Raw genomic sequence first — 21,486 nt, 5'->3', positions numbered from 1 at the left:
ATAAGAAGCACTACCTCAGTGTTGGCTGTTGCTACTGTTACACAGAGAGGGAAGTGACAGGCATTTTATACAACTATCTGACAGGGCTTTAAGACATCTGCATCCTTTAGGCACTCTCATTTCTGGCCACAGGTTTCCGCTCCAGCCCCATTAGGGGCCTGTCTTCAGTCCTATCCATGTCCCTTCCTGGGGATCTCTGGAGAGGCAGCATCCTCCCGAAGCCCCTCCTGCGCTCACCCAGTCAGGTCCCGGTCAGTCTCTCTCTCCCCAACCCCTTTCTAAACACCCAGCTTCCTTCACCGGCCTCTCCTCCCCACCCTGACGGCCCAGCCGCTCCTTCACTCGGTCTGCGCACCATGCCGGGTGCCTTAGAACCACGCTTCCCTCCCGACCTCTGCAATGGTAAACTCCCCTACACACGGTGCAGGACTCCAGGGTCCCGGTTCCCACCCTCAGCACCATTTCCTCCTCGCTCACGTATATTCACGACAAGGTTCACCACTTGCCTTTTACTCACCTCCTCAAGGGATCAGACCCCAAATCCATCTCCCTCTGCAGGCCTCTCACCCAGCTCAGACCTGTCTAGCTAACGACCTGCCTGCTATCTTCTCCTCAAACAAAATCACAAAGCAGAATCTTTTCTCACATCATTTGGTAGCTGTACCATCTACTCAGTCATCCAAGCCCAAACCTGCAGGTTGACCCCAGACTTCTCCCTGGCATCCCCAGGCTCAATCAATCCCCAGGGCCACTCAATCATACCTTCTTGAACTTCCCGGGCCCACGGGCATTCTCTTAGTGGAGGTCACTTACCCAGACTCCCCTGTCTCAGTTTTGTCCCTTCAAAGCCATCTTTCTATGTATCTGCTTACTGGCTCCCAGCTCATCTCAGGTGCTATGACTTCAGGTGACAAACTTGTCTGTTACACTCTAGCCACAAAGAAGTACTGTTGGAAGCCTGGATGTGCCACATTGTTGCCTCCGTGCCTTTGTACAGATGCATGCTCCGTCTGGAATCCCGGTGGGAATCCCCCCACCAACGATCTGCCTGGTGAAGTGTCTCCTTTCATCCTTAAACCCTTCTCCTTCTCTGTGAAGATCATTTTCAACACCATAACCGTCCCTGGGCACTTCCCCATCTCTGTTTAGGAACTGAAATGTTCTGTGTACATTTGGGGTCTCCTCTACCTTTCTGCAAGCACCTGGAGGACTGAGCTGCAGGGCCGGGGCTTTGCTCATCTTTGTAACCCTAACACCTAGGATAGGGCTTGGCACACAGCAGGCCCTTAAGAAACATCCCACATTGAATGGAATGTGCATGACTCGCCTATGGTCTGTTATCAAACAAGATAAACTCCCCCCCCCCCAAGTGTACTTTCCCAATGATATTTAAGATTAAAACTAAAACTGAATGTTAACAGCAATTCTAAGAGCAAAGAGTAAAGTGTAAACTCTACTGAAACATCTAACGTGTCGAGCAGCAGGGAAATTTGTTGGTAAATTATGGTAAATTATGGTAAATTAGAATACTCTGCAGTTGTCAAAGCCTTTGCTACAGGAAGTGGAATCTGTGACCACAGCCTCAGCATCAGCTGGGAGCAGGTTAGACTTGCAAAGTCTCAGCACTGCCCCCTCCATCTGCCGAATCACAGGATTCATGTGAACGTTAACGTTTGAGAAGCACTCAAGGTATTCGGTCCATACATTTATTGGCGCAGAAAGACACTGCAAGGAAAAAGCAGGTCTGTAAAAAATTATGTATATATACCTATAATCATGTTCTAGGGTGCACCTACTCAAGGTAGGAGAATTTGATTTCCCGTGAAGTCAGTGAATCCTCCTACTTGGGTTGGAATGTCTTCTTCCAATTTAGAAGGGACCATATGGATTCAACACGACAAAAGGAGGGCCAAGCAGAGTCATCTTCACACACGTGCTGTTGACATACGGCTGGGTGGCCTTAAGATGCTCCCTCGGAGAACCCGGGCTTTACGTATTTCTAGTCATGATCATCTCTGCACCAGCTGCACTGTGTCCATTCATTTCTTTTGTCTTTAATGTGCTGTTTGGTGGAGGACGGGTTGCAATGAAAAGTTCAATTAAAATGCTTATCATCATGAGACGTGTTACACATAATTTCTGTCTTTTTGATATACATTTATCTCTCGTCTTCCCCACCGGAATGTAGACTCCATGAAAGCAGGGGTCTTTGTTTTGCTCACCACTGAGTTCCCAGGGCCTAGGATGGTAAGGGGCACACAATAGGCAACGAATACATATTTACTGAATAAATACTCAAGCTTCTTATGAGGTTTCAGAGGTGATGCTGGTTTCAGGCATTCCTCCCAGGACGTGTGTTGGCAAGCCATCACCATCTGTCCCGTGGCACTCTCCTGGCTCTGCTTCTCCATTTCCTTCACGGGCAGCTCATCCCCTACCACCTCCTTCTAAGTGCTAGGGTCCCAAGGCTCATAAATGTGTCCCTCCTTTCATTCAGACTGCCAGAGTAAGAGCCTCCACTAACCCTTTCTATGCAGAAAAGGCCTGGCTTTCAAAATTATATATTTCTACTCACAGGTAAAACTGTCACAGATGATTCCCAAGTGCTTGTATACCTGATGAAGAAATCATTCTTATTAAGGCCCTGACGAAGAAATACTAAGGCAAGGTCCAGGCCTCCAGTCCACTTGTAGAACTGGCACTAACATTTTCAAATTAAGACTTAACCATCCAAGATAAGAATACAACAGACGCTGCAAAGCAGTACATGACAAACTGTCAGATTAACTGTACAGCCAATTACTGGTGCAAGAGAGGGTAGGACATTAATATTTATTGGGAGGAATAAGCCTACACACGATATCATTAAATCCGAAAAACACCTTCTTTGGGGACTTCCCTGGTGGTCCAGTGGTTAAGAATCCACCTTCCAATGCAGGGGATGCAGGTTCGATCCCTGGTCAGGAACTAAGATCCCACATGCCACGGGGCAACTAAGCCTGCACGCTGCAACTACTGAACCCACCCGCTCTGGAGCCCTCGCACCACAACTATAGAGAAGCCCGCATGCCACAACAAAGATCCCACGTGCCGCAACTAAGACCCGATGCTGCCACATCAATCAATCAACATTAAAAAAACCCAAGCACCTACTTTTTTGAATTGCTATCTGCATTTAACCTGCCGAAGGTCACACATAGACAAGTAGGGAGCTGAAATTTCCAACCAACATCTATCCATGTCCAGGTCCACGCCCTTCCACCTGGGGGGGGTACTTAGGCAGGGTAGATATTGGAATTAGGTGGGTATACCTGTATGTGAAGGTTTTTTTGGTTCTTTGTTTTTTTTAATAATAAAGGCACGGTCAAAGCACAGATTATTAGAAACAAAAACCTGAAACTGACAAAGCAGTAAATAAACCAACACAGCTGGAGTGGACAATCTGGGAAGATGAGCAGGTAGAGCTTAGATATTAACACGGCAGCCGGAAGAGCATATGCCCTTCAAGGTGGAAGGTGTCTTGAGAAGGACTTCACAGCAAGAGAGAAGGAAGCCTCACCCTAGGCTGTCCGGGGACAGCGGGGCACGACACTGGACGCTTGGGTGGAAAGGGAGCCTGAGGCCCATCCTGGTGAGGAAGAGGATGGGAAAAGGGCAGAGATCGATCAGGAAATGGTGAAGGGGCTTCCCTGGTGGCACAGTGGTTGGGAGTCCACCTGCCAATGCAGGGGACGCGGGTTCGTGTCCCTGTCCGGGAGGATCCCACATGCCGCGGAGCGGCTGGGCCCGTGAGCCATGGCCGCTGGGCCTGCGCGTCCGGAGCCTGTGCTCCGCAACAGGAGAGGCCCGCGTACCGCAAAAAAAAAAAAAAAAAAGAGAAATGATGAAGACTAGCGCCAAAAAGAAGCAGGCAAAAATCAACCTGGGTCCCGGTTATGGAAAGCAACAGGATCGGAAGTCAATTTTTGTGGTTTGGTGATGATGATGTGAAGAACTTGAGATGATAAATAACTCGACAAAGATGCCCAGGATGCAGCTGGAAGTGCGGCCTGGACTCCCCAGAACGCCCATCCCTCCAGCCAGCCTTTCTCGGCAGGTCCGAGAGTGATTAACTTCTCTCCTGTGGACCTCGACTGGTACGAGTCACACGCCATCCACGGGAAAGCGGAGGAGACAGTCACTGAAATCGTGCTTGGATTTTCTGTTTTAGATGAAGAACTGTACTTGATAGAGGAGGACAGGAGACAAGACAGAAAGCCTGCCTCAGGGGGGATGGCTTTGGAATGCGCAGAGATTAAACACCTCCCGCTGCCAAGGATAACACACCAGCTACAGCAGGCGCAGAGGGGGCTGGGTGAGGAGGGGAGACCCACCCCGCGGGCAGAAGGAACGAGCAAAGCAGAGGCCTGGGGAGTCTGGAGAGCGAGTGACTAGGTACAGCTGCGAAAGTATGGCCTGGGGTGTGGGCGCAGGCAGGAGTTAAGGGCAATACTGTGGTCTCATTGGACACCCCAGGGCTGGTGCCACATCTCGGCTGTGAGTGTTGACTGCTGACAGCACACCGCTGCCCACTTCTCTGAGGATCTGTCCTCTGTCCCCAGCCAACGACTGATTGACAGGGGGACAAAAGGCCTGGGATTACCCTGGAGAGCAATTCAAGCTCCAGAGCTCCCTGGGGGAGCAGCTGAGGCCACAGTTCCTGTTCCAGGCTCTGCTTCTAGGGAACCTGACCTAAGACAGGTCATTAGGTCAGCAGGGTCAACATATGGATGATGGCAGAAGGTCACGGACGATCACGAGAAGCCCTTGAAGATTTTATTCATGGGGGTCATGAGATGTGGAAGAGAGTCGCCGGGGAGGCAGCAGGGACGGGGTGGAGGGGACAGCCAGAGACTGGGCCCCTCTCAGCAGCAGACCCTGTGCCCCAGCCCCCATGCTGTGGCCAGGCGGGCAGGAAGGGCTTCCAGCTGCAGCAGAGACAGGGCTTGAGGCAGGTCAGACGTGGCAAGCAGGCAGGCGGGAGGAGAACTCAAGTGTCAGGGAGGTCACAAGGAGGACGTGTGCCCTTGCGGAGTCCCCAGTGCCAGTGGGCCATTAGGCTGATAAATGCCAGCTTGGAGCCCTGGGGAGGGATCTAAGCTGGAGTATCAGTCAGGGGTGCACTTGGTCGCACATAACAGAAACCTGGGCACCAGCCAAGCCCAGGTTTGGCACCCAGCACAAGCCAACTGGGGGTGTCTTTTTTTTTTTTTTTTTTCTTTTTTTTGGCCATGCCGCGAGGCATGCGGGATCTTAGTTCCCCAACCAGGGATCAAACCCGTACCCCCTGCAGTGGATGTTTGAAGTCCTAACCACTAGACTGCCAGGGAATTCCCCAGGCGTGTGTTTTTCTTACAGAACAGGCGCAGTGGCTCTGCAAAGCTGTCCCTGTCCCTGGCTCCCACCAGCCTCTGCTCCAAACTCCAAGCAGGAAGGAGAAGAGGGATAAGCCAGAGAGGAAGGGGAGGCACCTCCATCAGGAAAGGAAAAACTTCCCCGGAAATCCCTGACGGGCTTCCAATTCTATCTTGTTAGCCAGAACTGCATCACGTGACTACCCCCAGCCGCAAAGTTGGCCAGGAACTTTTCACAAATTGGGCAGGCTGCTTCCACACAAAATTAGGATTCTGCCAGCAATGAAGGAGGAGAGAGGGAATCTCTAAATCAGCAGTAAGGCCAGCCACAGCCGAGAAAAGGGCCTGGGGCTGTTTAGATAAAGGAACAATTAAGGTTGTTCTAAAGAGATTAGATCTCCAAGGGGAAGAACAAAAGGCAGAGCCTTCTAGGGGTTGGAGAGGTGAGGAAGAAGCACAGAAGGTGCTGCTGGAAATCAGAAGAGGAAACCTTAAGTAAAATCTGTGACTCCGCTGTGACAGTTCCAAGCCTGGGTTCCATAACACTCCGGAAATTAAACTATTTAAGAAAGGAGCACAATAGCTCCTAAAACAAAATGCATTTTGGATCGCTTTAACCTAAAAAAGTAATATGGGTGCCCCCACTGTACACAGAATAAAGGGTGACTTCTAATTTCATCAGTTCCTCCAACATGCTCTGTGGGAATGCCAAGATGAAATGGATTAAGTCCCCGCTTTCTAGAAACCCGAGGTCCAGGGAAATGACAACAGGAACGTAACTCCAACGGCGTGGGGAGGGCTTCAGGAAAGGAGGCTGTTCACAAGTGTGGTGCCGGACATCCAGCACAGACACAGGCACGGTGGCCTCCCCAAAGCCCACCCACAGGTACTATCACAAAAGCCACGGGGCTAGGGCCCAGAAGCTGGGAAGCAGCGGGTCAGAATGAAGTTCTAAACTAAACTTTCTTCTGCCCCCAGCCAACAGGAAGGAGAAGTGGCGGCGGGGAAGATGGTCTCGTTGGAAAAGTTCAAAAGCACACCAGCCAGGGCCTTACCTGGGGCTCACAGAGTCTTGGTGACCTGTGCTCCCTGTCCAACCAAGCTGACAGGCATCCTCATATAATCTAGGTGGCTAATTTCAAACCAGTTTCAGCCGTGGAACTCTTTTTTGTGTTTCAAACAGGAGCACTCGCTTAGAATCCTAACATATAACACAGATAAGAGGCATGGAGTTGATCGCTTGCAGGGTTTCTCTGCCTCGGCACTACTGACATTTGGGGCTGGGTAATTCTCCGTTGTAGGAGGCAGAGAGGCTGTCTTGTGCATTGTGGGATGTTTCACAGCATCCCTGGCCTCCACCCACTAGACGCTGTCAGCATCTCTGGTCCTTGCCCTCTCTCCCGGCTGTGACAACCAAGAATGTCTTCTGACCTTGCCAAACGTCCCCCAGAGGGCAAAATCGCCCCCGACTTTACCCATTGGGATAAAGTCACTATATATTAAAATCTCAATACTGCTGTATTTTTTAAAGGATTGCAGGTAATTAAACAATGCAAAAACTGAAAATCAAAGACTGTGGGCTAAAAATGGATGTTTCTTGACCTTCAGTATCCAATCTTTTTCTAGATTTGGTTTGGGTTGCATAAGCTCACGAAATCCTGATTCAGCAAGATATGTGGTCGTGTTCTCATGTGTACAATAGAACAGGAACCAACTGGCAGGCACAGCCCTGCATTCACACACCAGCCTGCTGAGGCGGGTTCACAGGTGTGCATGGGGGAGGAAGGACAGCTTTCACTCCTGGATCCATGCAACTCAAGCAGATCACCTTAACCATCTCAGTCCATGCCCACCAGCAAAGGGTGCAAACCTCTACTATATGGGACCTTCCTATTTCTGCTGGGTAGGCAGTGTCTCATTTCTATTTTAGGAATGTGAGATTTCACCCATGATGTCAAAACCACAACAAAAGTGCTGGTGAGAGCACTGATGCTGAGATCATGCTCAGACATCTCCCCAAAACTTCTAATATTTGTTCAATTTAATTGATCAATGCCTCCACCCGTCTCAGCCTGCGGTTCTCCAACCTGACCACGCACAAGAACCGCTTGCTGCTGTAACGTACGCAGGTTCCCAGACCTCATCCCCAGAATTTCCCACCTGGCAGGACCAGGTGAGGACACCAAGTGTGCATTTTAAGCAAGTTCCCCCGAGTTCTGTGGGTATGGCCCTTTAGGAAACCTTGCTCTCCAGCAAGCTTCTCACAGCTGCGATTAACAACAGATTTTAGCCTAAAGATTTTCAGATCCTCCTGCAAACTGCACAAAATTATGAGGACCTGTCTTCTGAGAAAGCAAATAAAAGTGTTGCTCTGCGAATATGTAGTCTACACTCTACTACTAATTTTGACCACCTACCAAGATGCAAGCAACTGCAAGATGATTCTGAGGTATGCTTTTTAATCTACTTCTAATCAACTGGTATAGCTCCAATGCGGAGAATACATGATGACTATCATTCAATCGCCTTTTTATATGTTTAAAATTGTTAAAGGCAATTAACTGAGCCCTCACAGTACGTGAACATTTTCCAAAATGAGAACATGCCCGGCAACTGCAGACGGTATTTCTCCAAGGTTTTACTGAAGTGACAAAAGATATTAACAGGACATCCACTGTTGCAGTGTCAAATCTGGAGCCCTCTCCCCGTCCCCGCACTCTCCTCACTCGCCTCTTCTCTCTGCTTCAGCCTAGTAGGCCTCCTGCTGTTCCTCAAGGGGTGGGGAGGCCATCCCCACTTCCACTTCAGGGTCTTCACTGGTGGTTCCCTCTGCCCCTCTTCCAGAAGGCTCCCTCCCGCACCATCTTTATCCTGGTTTTTATTCAAAAGTCGCCTCCTTGGGCTTCCCTGGTGGTGCAGTGGTTGAGAGTCCGCCTGCCGATTCAGGGGACACGGGTTCGTGCCCCGGTCCGGGAAGATCCCACATGCCGCGGAGCGGCTGGGCCCGTGAGCCATGGCCGCTGAGCCTGCGCGTCCGGAGCCTGTGCTCCGCGACGGGAGAGGCCACAACAGCGAGAGGCCCGCGTACCGCAAAATAAATAAATAAATAAAGTCGCCTCCTTGATCACCCTCTGTAGCACTGCATTCTCACCCTAAGCCCTGTGATTCACTTTCCTGCTTTACTTTACCTCATACACTCATTATGACTCGTACGTATTTGCCTACTGTCTGCTCTCCCCTCTGAAACATAAGATTCCTAGATGTCAATGTTGTTCACTGCTGTAACCTCAGAACCTAAAACAGTGCCTAGCATGTAAAAGGCACTTAAATACTTGAACGAATGAACCAATGAATAAATGAATGTACTGGTCAGCAGCCTGGACCCAGATCCCCACAGAAAAGCTAACCCAAACTCAGCAAGATCCTCTATGCGTCCAGATATCACAATCATTGGTTATTTGTACAGTCTCCAGGGCACACCTGGCATACAGACAACAGGGACAGGAATCCTTTTTCAAACAAGAATCACTGCGTGTGTATGGTGAGGAAGGGTGAGGAAGGGAGATAAATGATTGTCCCATCCACCACCAAGGAAATAAAAGAGCAACTGGAACATCACTTATATGTGGAATCTAAAAAAGCATAACTCGTAGAAACAGAGAGTAGAGTGGTAGTTAACAGGGGCCGGGGGGGTGGGTGGGAGAAATGGGGAGGTGTCAGTGCCCAGTTATAAGAATAAGTTCTGGGGATCTAATGCACAGCATGGTGATTATAGTTAATAATACTGTATTTGCATACTTGAAAGTTGCTAAGAGAATAGATCTTAAATGTTCTCACCACAAAAAAAAAAAAAAAGATAACTATGTGCAGTAATGGATGTTTTAGCCAAGGCTATGGTGGTAATCATTTGGCAACATACAAGTGTATCAAGTCAACATGTTGTACAACTTAAATTCATACAATGTTATATGTCAATTATATCTCAATAAAGCTGAGGAAAAATCCAATAAAAATAAAAGAGAGACTGGATCTGTTTTGTTTTTCAAGAAAAGAGGGAGAAAATACTTAACTGTTTGGCTGTTGCCTGTTTCACGGTGGCCAAGTCACCTCTCTGAGGATGTCTGCTAACATGTAAGAAGCAGGTTGGGTGCTAATGAAGTTACACTCTGCCTGGGAAGCCTCTTTCGCAGGACAGCTGGAGGTCTATTCTCAACCAGGCAAATGTGTGCATTGGAGTTGGTTGACCAGATACCTGGGGATGCAGCAGGAGTGATACCTTCTGGGACAACAGTGGTGGCGACATCAACAGGAAGTTGGAGAAAGAAACTTCCTGTCAGGTGAAACCACACTGAGTGGTCTCTAACCTGTATTCTACAAAACCAATTCTGAAGAGAGCTCAGTGTTGCTGGAAATGATTCAGTAGCAACCCTGGAAAGGGCAGCCACTCAGAGTGTTGGCCTCTGATGCTACGCTGGCCGCAGCACCACGATCTGGAGGCTTCTGGGTTTTAAAAACTTTATTTTTGGACATAATCTCAAACTTACAGAGAGCCTGTAAGAAAACTACAAAGAATTCCCCTCACCCAGACTACCCACTTGCTACCATTCTACCACATTTGCTTGGTGATTCTATTATATGATGCACATACCACTTTTTTTTTTCTTTTTTTTGCGGTACGCGGGCCTCTCACTGCTGTGGCCTCTCCCGTTGCGGAGCACAGGCTCTCCGGACGCACAGGCTCAGCGGCCATGGCTCACGGGCCCAGCCGCTCCGTGGCATGTGGGATCTTCCCGGACCGGGGCACGAACCCGTGTCCCCTGCATCGGCAGGCGGACTCTCAACCACTGCGCCACCAGGGAAGCCGATACTACTTTTTTAACCACTTGAAAGTAAGCTGAGGACACAATGACTTTCACCCCTAAATATTTTAGTATTTCCTAAAAACAAGGACATTCCCAGACACAACTGCAGTATTATGATAAAAATCAGGAAATTACTGTTACTTTAATACTGTTCTCTAATTTAAAGACCTCAAATTTCTTTAGCAGTCCCAATAATGGCCTCAGAGCAAAAACAGGATCACATGTGGCATTCAGCTGTCATATCTTTTTAGCCTCCTCTAATCTGAAAGAGTTCCTTTATCTTTCATGACTTTGGCATTTTTTGAAAAGTACAGGCTAATTGTTTTGTAGAATGTCCCTCAGTGGAGATTTGTCCGTTTCTTCATGATTCAAGTTACACGTTTCCGGCAGGAATATCACGGAAGTGGTGCTGGTCTGTCTCGGTGCATTTTCTCACGAGGCACCTGATGTTGCTTTGTCCCATTACTGGTGATGTTAAATCAATTGGTCAAAGTTGTGTAAGGCAGCGGGCTTCCCTGGAGCGGCTGGGCCCGTGAGCCATGGCCGCCGAGCCTGCGCGTCCGGAGCCTGTGCTACCCAACGGGAGAGGCCACAACAGTGAGAGGCCCGTGTACCGCAAAAAAAAAAAAAAAAAAAAAAAAAGCTGTGTAAGGCAAGTTTAACTACTGTCAAGTTACTCTTTTCGCTTTGTAATTAATAAGTAACTTGATGGGAGATACTTAGAGACTAAGTAATTAGTCTCATCCATCTACTGTTCCTCATCCAATCTACTGGTTTCAGCACCCAGGATAAGGGTAAAATTCTGTGTGAGGTCAAGCAAGGTCAAAGTTCAGGAAAAAAATCCAGGGCTGGTTGAAGCAGTAGCTGAGGAGCAAGAATTAGCATTGAGACTCCTCTATCAGACTTCATTCAAATAACCACAAGGTGTGTTCACTCTTCTCTATTAAGAAAAAAACACCTCTAGATTTGCTTTGAAGAGTATTCCATGAGTGCCTATGACTCTATTTTCTCTTACGTTGAGTCATGCCTGCTGGACACAGCCGTTCATTTACAAGTGTCCAGTGGCAACACCCAGGTTCAGAGGGCTGACAGCTACCCATCCTCATGTGGAGGCCTGGTTCTCCAGGGGCAATGCTGAGGGGTCAGCTCGGTGATTTCTGGTCCGTTGTGGCATGGCACAGGGAGCTATATTTAAAAACAAAACTCCAACTCTCCACTGCCTTATATTAAAGCACAATCAGGTTTAGGAACTCCGGTTTGGATTATTCAAGAAACATTAAAAAAAAAAAAACACAACTCTGTTATCACAAAGTTAGAAACTTCAGGAAGAACATTTTGAAATCACACACCGGTCGTTACACTACAGTGCAGTGATATCCACTGCTAACATTCTGGTCTATATTCCATCTGCCTTTCCTCTTTGCATATGTATATTTTATCAGGTTTGGGATCATATTACCTATACTAGCCCTCTTCAGGCTGGGTCCACTGGAGATTAAGCCCTACAGAAAAGGATTTGAGTGTCTATTTTCTTTTAAGATTTTTTTTTTTTTGACGTGGACCATTTTTAAAGTCTTCATTGAATTTGTTACAATGTTACTTCTGTTTTACGCTTTGGTTTTCCAGCTGCGAGACATGTGGGATCCTAGCTCCCTGACCAGGGATCAAACCCTCATCCACTGCCCTGGAAGGTGAAGTCTTAACCACTAGACCGCCAGGGAAGTCCCTGAGTGTCTATTTTCTTAATTCTCCCAAGGATGGTATATAACTAGAATCACTCCAGAAGCACAGGGGAGAAGTTAATTCATAGTATACAATGGTGACCTTAGCGCATTAGGGCTTAATTCTCTTGTAGAGCCCCAGCTGGGGAGGGCTGGTCTGTACTGTTGTATAATTTGCTTTGTTCACCTAATAATCCTTTAAACAGACATTTAATAAGCATACACCAAGCACTGGGAATATAAAGAAAACTAAGACACAGCCTTTCTCTTGAAATGAAAAACCCAGCTAGGGAAAGCAAAAAATAGTTAAATACTCAAAATGCCAAATAACAGAGGAACCTGGAGCGCCCCGGGCCAAGGGACCACTAGCTCCATCAGACGAAATCAAGGAGGCCTCCCTGAGGACATGATGTGTAAATGGATCCTTGAGGGACAGGCAAGACCTCAGAGACAGAAAGAAGAGAGAGCAGGCACTCCGGATGGAAGGAAGGGCATGTCAAGATGCCCAGAGAGGGCTGCTCAGGCCAGGTCACAGGGGACCTGGAGGAAAGTGGCAGAAGATGTGACAAAGAAGGAACCAGGCCCTCCCAACTGGCCCCAGAGGAGGAGGCGGCCTTAAGTGGTTCTTAAGCAGGGAGGCGGAGAGCTCACAATGGGATGTAGGAGGCGATGGGACGGAGTGGTCAAGGGGCTGCTGTGACCACCGCAGCCAGGGGTGATGGGGCAGCTGAGCCAGAGCAGGGACGGCGAGATGGGGGCTGACAAGAGTGGTGGAGGAAGAAGAGGCCACGGAACTTGGTGACTGAGCTGGCAGGGGCTGTTCTTGTCGGACCCAGCCAGCCGTGATCCGGCCTGCGTAACAAATTCAGGCCGCTAACAGGAGAAAAAAAAAGAAAAAAAATAGCAAAGTATGCAGGAAGGCTCCACCAGCTGCCACCACTCCACCATCCGCTGAGATGATTTCCCGGCCGAGGTGTGGGCACCCATCAAAGAGGAGGAGGCCAGAGGGAATAAGACAGGACACGGGGATAAACTGAGGAAACTGTCCAGAGAACTGCCTGTCCTCCTTGGGCCCCACCAAGCTCTAACAAAGCACCTTACGTAACAGCTCTCTGGCGGTGGGCCTCCACGTGACAGCAAATTAGACGAGCAGAATATGCTACAGCAGAGCACGTCTGTGGCAACCTCAGGAGTGCCATAAATAAAGCCAAATCTAGAAGCTACCTTTTTAACGGGAGATTTCCCTCTTAATCTAAAGGAAACACAAGGAGTCAGGCTGAATAAATAATACTTAATAGGAGAAAGTGAAAGTCAGTAGAATGAACAGTTAACAAAAGCAACTCTGGGACCCAATAGAAACAAGCTCCAAAATGGCGACCTTCCCCCAAACAGGAGTATAAAGGGAAACACCAGGTGTGAGATGATGGAAAAGTGAGTGTGCAAATTCTAAAATAACCAAGATCCCACCCCAAAAAGAAAGGGTAAGGATATGGGTTCTTAAGGTTTGGGGTTATCAAGAGACATCCTCAAACAGGACCTTAGCAATAGTCCTCAGGGAGCAGCTGGCAGGTCAATGGGGAAGGGAAGGTGGAGGATTCGATACGCAGTTTATGCACTAACCTGGTACAGTGGTCCCTCAGTATCCACAGGGAATTGGTTCCCGGACACCCCCTTGGATACCATATCCATGGATGCTCAAGTCCCTTATATTAAACGGTGCAGTATTTGCATATAACCTATGCACATCCTCCTGTATACTTTATTTATTTTTCTTTTTTTTGCGGTATGCGGGCTTCTCACTGTTGTGGCCTCTCCCGTTGCGGAGCACAGGCTCAGCAGCCATGGCTCATGGGCCCAGCCACTCCGCGGCATGTGGGATCTTCCCGGACCGGGGCACGAACCCGTGTCCCCTGCTTCGGCAGGCGGACTCTCAACCACTGCGCCACTGGGGAAGCCCCCCTCCCGTATACTTTAAATCATCTCTAGATTACTTATAATACCTAATACAATGTAAATGCTATGTATGTAGTTGACACCATGCGGCAAACTCAAGGGTTGTTTTTCGGAACTTTCAAGAAAGTTTCCGTTTTGAGTATTTTTGAGCCACAGTTGGTTGATATGGAGGGCTGGCTGTATTCAATAACCCTCTTTGTTCTACTGGAACAGAAGAAACATACTAGTCATGTAAAACCCCAAATCCATTACCAGAAAGTGGTAATGACCCCAGAAAAGGAACTGGAGGGACAGCGACAGGGAACAACCTGGAGGCTGACAGGCCCTGGCAGTTGAGAGACTTGAAAGAGAGGGAGCAAACACAGGAGACAGAGGAAAGTTTTGTTTGGGTCGCTTTAAGCCCAGAATAAGTTAAGCATGTTTGAGTTCCTAAAACTGACAACATGTATTTAGGTCTGTAAGAGGCATGGCTAAAACATACAGTTGCCTTTCACACCCCAATCACATGTCCCTTTTACTATCTGCTCCAAAAATGTGGGAAACCAGCACTTGGGCAGGCTCCCAAACAGGCATGCTGTCATTCACATAACCCCGTTTTTAATCAGGCAGGGAGTACGTGCCTGGGGGTAGAGCAAGAAGCAATACAGAAACAGCCTCTTCTAAAAGCTCTCATCTCATTTTCAAAATCAGACAAGTAGATCTAACACCAATGTAATTATTTTCCTCATTTTTCTTTTTAACTCACTCCACATTGGACATGAGGGCAGTGTTAGGAGGTATTTTACATTTGGAGGACGTGTGTATGTGTGTGTTTGGGAGGGGCTTAGAAAAGGCTCACCCCCACCCCAGGAAAAGAATGGGTAGGACTTGCTGGGGGTGGGGAGACAGGTGCCGCCTGAGCAGGGACAGTAGGCACTGAGGGGAATTTCTGAAGGTCTAGCCCCAGAGGGAACAACGTACCCAGAGGCTGGGAAAGGAAGCAGGTCATGCCATGGTGGGTTGGAATTTTATCCTAAGATAAAAGAAGCAACTGGGGGTTGGGGTGTGGATTTGAACTGGAACTGGAGTTTGGAGAGACCTCTCTTGAGGCAGGACTGGAGATGGGGAAGTCCTTTTGTGAGGCAGGACCAGTGAGGAGGCTGTCATGGAGACCCAGCAGAGTGACGATGCTGTGTCTGGAAACGCAGGAACCTGGACCAGGGAACAGAGCTGCCTCAGCCACCTCAGATCATCCTCTCAGGACCCTTCTGAGGGGTGGGGTAGGAATGTCCTATACACTGCAAAGACAGGGATGCATTTGCCTCATCTACCCCCTCCAGGCCAGACTGCCTGAGTCTGGATCCCGGCTCTGTCCCCAAGAGTTTCTTAGTTTCTTAACCTCCCTGAGCCTCAATATCCTCATCTGTAAAATGGGGATAATAATGGTACCAAACTCATATGGCTTTTGTGAAAATTAAAAGAACATATATATACATATATATATATATACACACACATATATGTAACATGTCTAAAACAGGTAAGGACAAAGTGAGTCAGTAGAGCATTTATCTTTATTTCTGTCCTATGTTTTGTAGCACGTGGGTTTGTTGGGGGGGGTGCTTATAAGATTTTCAAAAAGAGCCACCCTCTGCCAACCACAAAACACTCTTAGATTCCCATGACCCTCGATTCACTTGGCAGATAACTGAACCCCACCACTGTTAGCTCTGACTGTCCTGTTTATCACCACAAATCTCCTCAACATTTACAGGAGGCGAAGACACCATAGTCACATGGGGCTGCTGGGTAATTCAAACGTGGCCAGACCAAACTGAGATGTGCTCTAATAAAAGTATAAGATACACACAAGGCTTTGAAGACTTAGTTTGACCAGAAGAACGTAAAATAGCTCAATAACAATTTTTATATTGATTTCATAATATACATATTGGGTTAACTAAAACATATTATTAAAATTAATTCACCTTTTTTTTTAAATTCCTTCCTTCTAACTCCTTGGATTTATTTTAATTGCTGTGTTCCTAACTTCTTCCTAATTTAGCTGACTAGCTCATTAGTTTTTGACTATTTTCTTGCTAATATGAGTGATTAAGACTGTGTATTTCTCTTTAAATACTGATTTAGTTGCATCCCACAAGCCTTACGTGTACAATTCATTCTACAAGTTTTTTTTTTTTTTTTTTGCGGTAAGCGGGCCTCTCACTGTTGTGGCCTCTCTCGCTGCGGAGCACAGGCTCCGGACGCGCAGGCTCAGCGGCCGTGGCCCACGGGCCCAGCCGCTCCGTGGTATGTGGGATCCTCCTGGACCAGGGCACGAACCCGTGTCCCCTGCATCGGCAGGCGGACTCTCAACCACTGCGCCACCAGGGAAACCCCATTCTACAAGTTTTGATTTATATATTTTCATTGTTATTACTTCTTTATCTTTCAAATTCAAAATTTTTAATTTTTAAAATTATATTCTTAAATTGATACATAATTTAGTTTCACTGTGTTCAGAGAACTTGGTCAATACGATACCGATTATTTTAAATGTTAGGACTTACTTTATGACCTGGTATATGTTCGATTTTTGTAAACGTATAATCTTCACTTGCTGGAACTATGTTTTCTATTTAATCAGTTTGGTCAAGCTTATTAATTGTGTTGCTTGTTGAATCAATCCCTTATTGGAAAAAAAAAATCCCTTACTGGTTTTTAGTAAGCTTGTTCTATCAATTACGGAAAGAGATATGCTAAAATCTCTCACTATTAGGCAGGTTTGTCAACTTTTTCTGTCATTCTGTCACTTTTTACTTTATACAGCTTGAAGCTGTGCCATTAGGTTAGAAGAATAAGCATAAGAGTTAGAAGGTTTTTTTATCTTCCTGGGAAACTGAAACTTTGATCCACCGGTTTCCTTTTAATTTTTTAAATGTAGCTACTAGAAAAATTTTAATTATATACATGGCTTGGCTTATATTTCCATTGGACAGAGCTGGTCCAGAGGAAGAATAAGCAAGGAAACCAGCTACAAATCCTGGGCGACTAAGGACTTGACTGCAGAAAATGACAAGCAAAGAGAGGAGAGTACTGGCAGCCCTGTAAAAGTACCACAACTCTGTTCTCCTCTCTTGCTGCTGAAGTCTAGATTGGAAATGAGAACAAGACGCTTGTGAAAAGCAGAAAGGAGTTGATGAACTCAATACATATAAGCCTTTAATTATGAAAATGACACCTAGTCTTAAAGGCAGACTTCATGTTCAAAACACAACCTGCTATTCCATCAAAACAAATTTGTTATTTGTATCACTTTTTCCCTGTTTAAATTAATCAAATCATACCACCTGATTCTGAACTATTAATTCCAGATATTTAAAACTGGAAAAGGGGAAGAACTCATGGGTATAAGGAGCTGATGAACCATCCAGTAACTTAATCCTGGATATTCTTCCACACTCTAAAGGGGGAACAAAAATGTCTTGCTGAGTTTGGAAAATCTGTTGAACAGTAGCATACTTATGCCTACTTTCCTAGTATGTATGCTCTACTTAGAAAAACAAAGAAAAAGCTGTCCAGGTAAGGAAAGCCTGGTAGTGTCCTTGTAGCCCTCCAACCTCGTTTTTCTCCCGCTCCCCTATCCCTCTTCCTCACTCCCCCTCTGCACGTGTGCTCAAGCTGGGTCTCTCTCCCCGGACAGCCTGTGTGTCACCAACCACAGTCATGCAGTCATGGCTCCCTCCCACACTAGGCCAGTGATTCACCCACTTCTGGATGCCTTTGCTAACTTATACCCCTCATACCGATCCAGCCCTTGCTTCTCCTTCCTCAGCAGTTAGGGAAGTTCGTTCCATCATTAATGTGTGTATACTCCCAGTTGCTTTAATTCTGCCAAGGCTTCCCAGCTAGACCAAAAACATAGAGCATACTCTCTGGGAGTGTCTCCACAGGCAGTTCAGATTAAATCGCTTCTCAGCAACTAGCAAGGTGTGAAAAGTGAGGTTTGACCCTCTTCCAAGACTAGCCTTTCCGCCCTCAGCACCTGGATGACTCACACAGAGGACCCAGAACCTTTTTTACTGTCCCATTCACCTCCCAAGAGCCAACCTGCTAGATAAACTCCTGCCAAACAGACCAGCAGGGAAAGCAGGGAAGGACTGAAGGAGGCACATCAAAGAACAAAGGGTTTGTTCTTATCCTGTCTTGAATATAGTCTTAAAATTCAATACTACTACTCAACCATAAAAAAGAACGAAATAATGCCATTTGCAGCAACATGGATGGACCTAGAGATTGTCATACTAAGTGAAGTCAGACAAATATCATATAATATCACTTATATGTGGAATCTAAAAAAACGGTACAAATGAACTTATTTACAAAACAGAAATAGAGTCACAGATGTAGAAAAGAAACTTATGGTTACTAAGGGGGGTGGGGGGAGGGATAAACTGGGAGATTGGGATTGACATATACACGCTACCGTATATACAACAGATAACTAATAGGGACCTACTGTAGAGCACAGGGAACTCTATCTACTCAGTACTCTGTAACGACCTATATGGGAAAAGAATCTAAAAAAGTGTGGAGATATGTACATGTATAACTGATACACTTTGCTGTACAGCAGAAATTAACACAACACTGTACATCAACTATACTCCAATAAAAATTAAATTAAAAAAATTCAATACTAATCTATTGTGGTAATATGAAACAATTTGGCAGTCTGTGCCAAAATTATAAGCATTTTCAAAATAGGTAGTCATAAATGTGCATTTTTAGAATTTCTGCCTGTTGGCCCTCTCCGTCTTCTACAAACACCTTCGTGCCTTCCCACCTCACCCATTTCTTTTCTCGCCTAGAGGAAGACACAGCTACTAATCATAACCAAGGTTCATTTTATCTTACAGAAACAGCGGCACTCAGACAACGGACAGACACATGAAAAGGCTAACGACATTCCAGTCACAGGGCTCTGCCAGTTCACATTAGTCTCTCCTTGTCCCAGCACTGACTGGAATTTAGGTGATCCCCTGGCTCTACGACTAGAAATTTAAGACATTCTTCTAAACCATCAAGCTTTCAGGATTATGTGGGTGAAACCACAACCCATCCTGACAGTTTTGAGTTTGTGCCCCTTCACTCAACAGACAGGATTCCTCTTCCAGGTTCAGGACAGCGCGCTCTTCTGTGGAAGAGGATTACCAAGAGAAGGGCTCCGCTTAACACCAGAGGGCAGGAGATGCGTCTCCTTTCTCTTTGTAATCCCAACACCCAGCATGGTGCGTGGCCTAATGAGCAGGCAACCCGAAGGTGCCAGATGAAGGGTAGCAGGTAAAACCATTTTCCCTTTTAAATGAACAATACCTAATGAAGCAACGTCATAAACACGAATTAAGACATGAGGACATAAATTTGTCTTTCAAGTCAGCTAATGATTCTGCAGGACTCTCTTCATTGGTCAACACATTTTGCAGTCAGAACCACAGAACCAGGGGCCTGAAAGGGGCCTTGGCCATCAGTAGGTCAAACCTCCCAGTACAGATCAGGAGATGGAGTCCTACAGGGGGATCAGTGTCCGCCAAGGTCACCCACCTGATGTGGGGTTGGGGAGGACCCCTCGCCTCTTCCTATTCGAAGATGCTCCCCGAAAATCTTGCATTACTTACACACTAAAGGCTCATATGAATGCCATTGCTTACAATTCAGGAGAAACCAAAGGTCACCAAAACGTGTCTCTTCCGCAGGGCTGGCCGCATTGAGGAAGCAAGGAAGATCAGTGGCCAATTTCTACCTGCAGACACCGCACGCTTTCCCGATGGATGCAAAGGTCAGTTTCCGGAGCTGCTAGTCATAGGGTCCCCCAATTCTGTCCCGGGGAAATGAGTCAACTCTGCTCTCCTGGGCTCGGAAGCTTCCAGCAATGAATTAAACCCCAAGTCGATGTGAAAGACTGAGGGGAAAGGGACACCGCGCCTGGACCCCACGTCCCGGTCGTTCACCCCTCCGCCTCCACCGCGTCCACACTTGCGCGGGCCGCGGCGCCTCCCGACGGTCCACTCCGCGCGAGGCCACGACTCCCAGCCCGCGCCCCCGCCAGGCGCGTTTGGGGGAACCGTGCCCTGGGCGCTGCCCGCGGGGGCTTGGGCGGAGTCTCCGGGCCCAGCCACGCGGGGGCAGGGACGGATCTGCGCCGCCGCCCCCGGCCCGCGGGCCCCGCTACGCAGAGGAGGGGGCTGCGCCACGTACCTCGACCGGCAGGTGCCGCCGCCGCCACCGCCGCCTTGGTCCGCGGCTGCAGGGGACGCCGCTCCGCGCCGCCCTCCGCCTTCGTCCGCATATTAGGGAGCGGGCGCCAGCCTGCCACCAGTCCTGGGCCCGGCGCCCCGGCCCGCCCCCTGCGCCGCGCTAGCGCCCATTCAGTCCCGGACCGTCCGCTCCCCAGCTCAGATGCGGAGGAGGGGCGTGGGGCGGGGCCTGGAGTCACGAGGACACGAGAACCAATCGGAGCGCGCGAGGGCCCCAGAGGCTGCCCCGCTGCACCGACGCTTAATCCTCCACCCTGCGGGGTTAGGGGAACTGGCCACCCCCAGCCAGACGCCCGTAGCTGGAAACGCGCTTGGCTGTGTGCTGGCCCGGGTGAGGGTCCCGGGCACCCACAGCCCTCTGGATCTCTGCGTGCGGTTAGATAGCGAAGGAACAAAAGGTGTTTATAGGCTGGTTATAGGCTTTTACTGCACAGAGGACTCGTAGATGCGGAGCCGCTGAATGAAGGGGCTTTATGTAGTCACGTGCTTTATTCTCTAGGACGGACCCGCAGGCAATACTGGTTTGGAGTTCCTGGAGCCCTCGACACAATGAGAGCAGCCTGAGTGTGTCTGGGCATTTGCCGAACAGCTTTCTGTTGTTCCACGTATCAGAAAAAATCGAGGGAGCACTAGTTTCACAGATGGGTAATTAAGACCCAGAGAGCAGAAATGAGTCACCCTAAATCATTAGGGCATTTAGTGGCAGAGCCAGGATCAGAACCTGTGCTTGGAGCGCCCATTTCCATAACTCCGGAGTCCCCCTCGATTCTGGAGCGGAAGTGTCATACGATTTTTAAAAGTGTGAATATTAGTGAATCCCCCAATTCAGGAATTAAGAGGACTTGAAAGCACGGATATGTTATTTCGTTAACACAGGCAGGTGTGTATAATGCGCCTGGGACATTGCTGTGCCGTAGGACTTGTTGACTCTTCAGTAAAGTCAGTGAAGTTGATCTGCTCTCATAATTTCCTTTCGGGTTGGTGAGCACAGAGCATCGCAGTCGTGTGCCTGTGATACCGGTTCCAGTTCCCGTTTGAAAAAGAAGATCCTAGACAAGGAGCAAAATATATTTGCGTGCACCGAGAGTCCTGTCACTCTTTGTTCAACAGCTTGCACACGGTTTGTACAGCTCCAAACCCTCTTTGGGGCTGTCTGTGTTCTTCCCTGGGTGGGGGCAGGGGTGCTGGGGGGAAAAAAAAATGGTGGTATCTGGGTAACAAAATCAGAAGGGAAATCTCGGAGATGAAGGGGTGGAAGGAC

General features: G+C 48.0%; 1 protein-coding gene across 4 annotated transcripts in view; it reads right to left on the bottom strand.

Annotated features, from left to right (window-relative positions):
• The window catches only part of ST3GAL5 (ST3 beta-galactoside alpha-2,3-sialyltransferase 5), a 47,232-nt gene extending 26,899 nt beyond the window's left edge, over nucleotides 1–20,333 (bottom strand). Inside the window, exons 1-2 of one of the 4 annotated variants that reach the window (XM_029231688.1) lie at nucleotides 20,167–20,323; nucleotides 1,769–2,062 (exon numbers count right to left, since the gene is read on the bottom strand). In XM_029231688.1, the coding sequence (XP_029087521.1) occupies nucleotides 1,769–1,778 (10 nt within the window). In that variant the 5' untranslated portion in view covers nucleotides 1,779–2,062; nucleotides 20,167–20,323. Of the gene's footprint in view, nucleotides 1–1,768; nucleotides 8,317–19,619; nucleotides 20,077–20,166 lie in introns of those variants that run through there. The other 3 variants (XM_029231687.1, XM_029231690.1, XM_029231689.1) reach the window with 3 other exon arrangements.
• Nucleotides 20,334–21,486: the final 1,153 nt, after the last annotated feature.

The sequence above is a fragment of the Monodon monoceros genome, unplaced genomic scaffold (genome assembly GCF_005190385.1).
Source record: "Monodon monoceros isolate NGI ecotype Baffin Bay Population unplaced genomic scaffold, NGI_Narwhal_1 Super_Scaffold_19, whole genome shotgun sequence".
Taxonomy (NCBI): Eukaryota; Metazoa; Chordata; class Mammalia; order Artiodactyla; family Monodontidae; genus Monodon; species Monodon monoceros.
The sequence above is the reverse complement of the archived record's forward strand: the minus strand, read 5'-3'. Positions and strand labels throughout refer to the sequence as shown.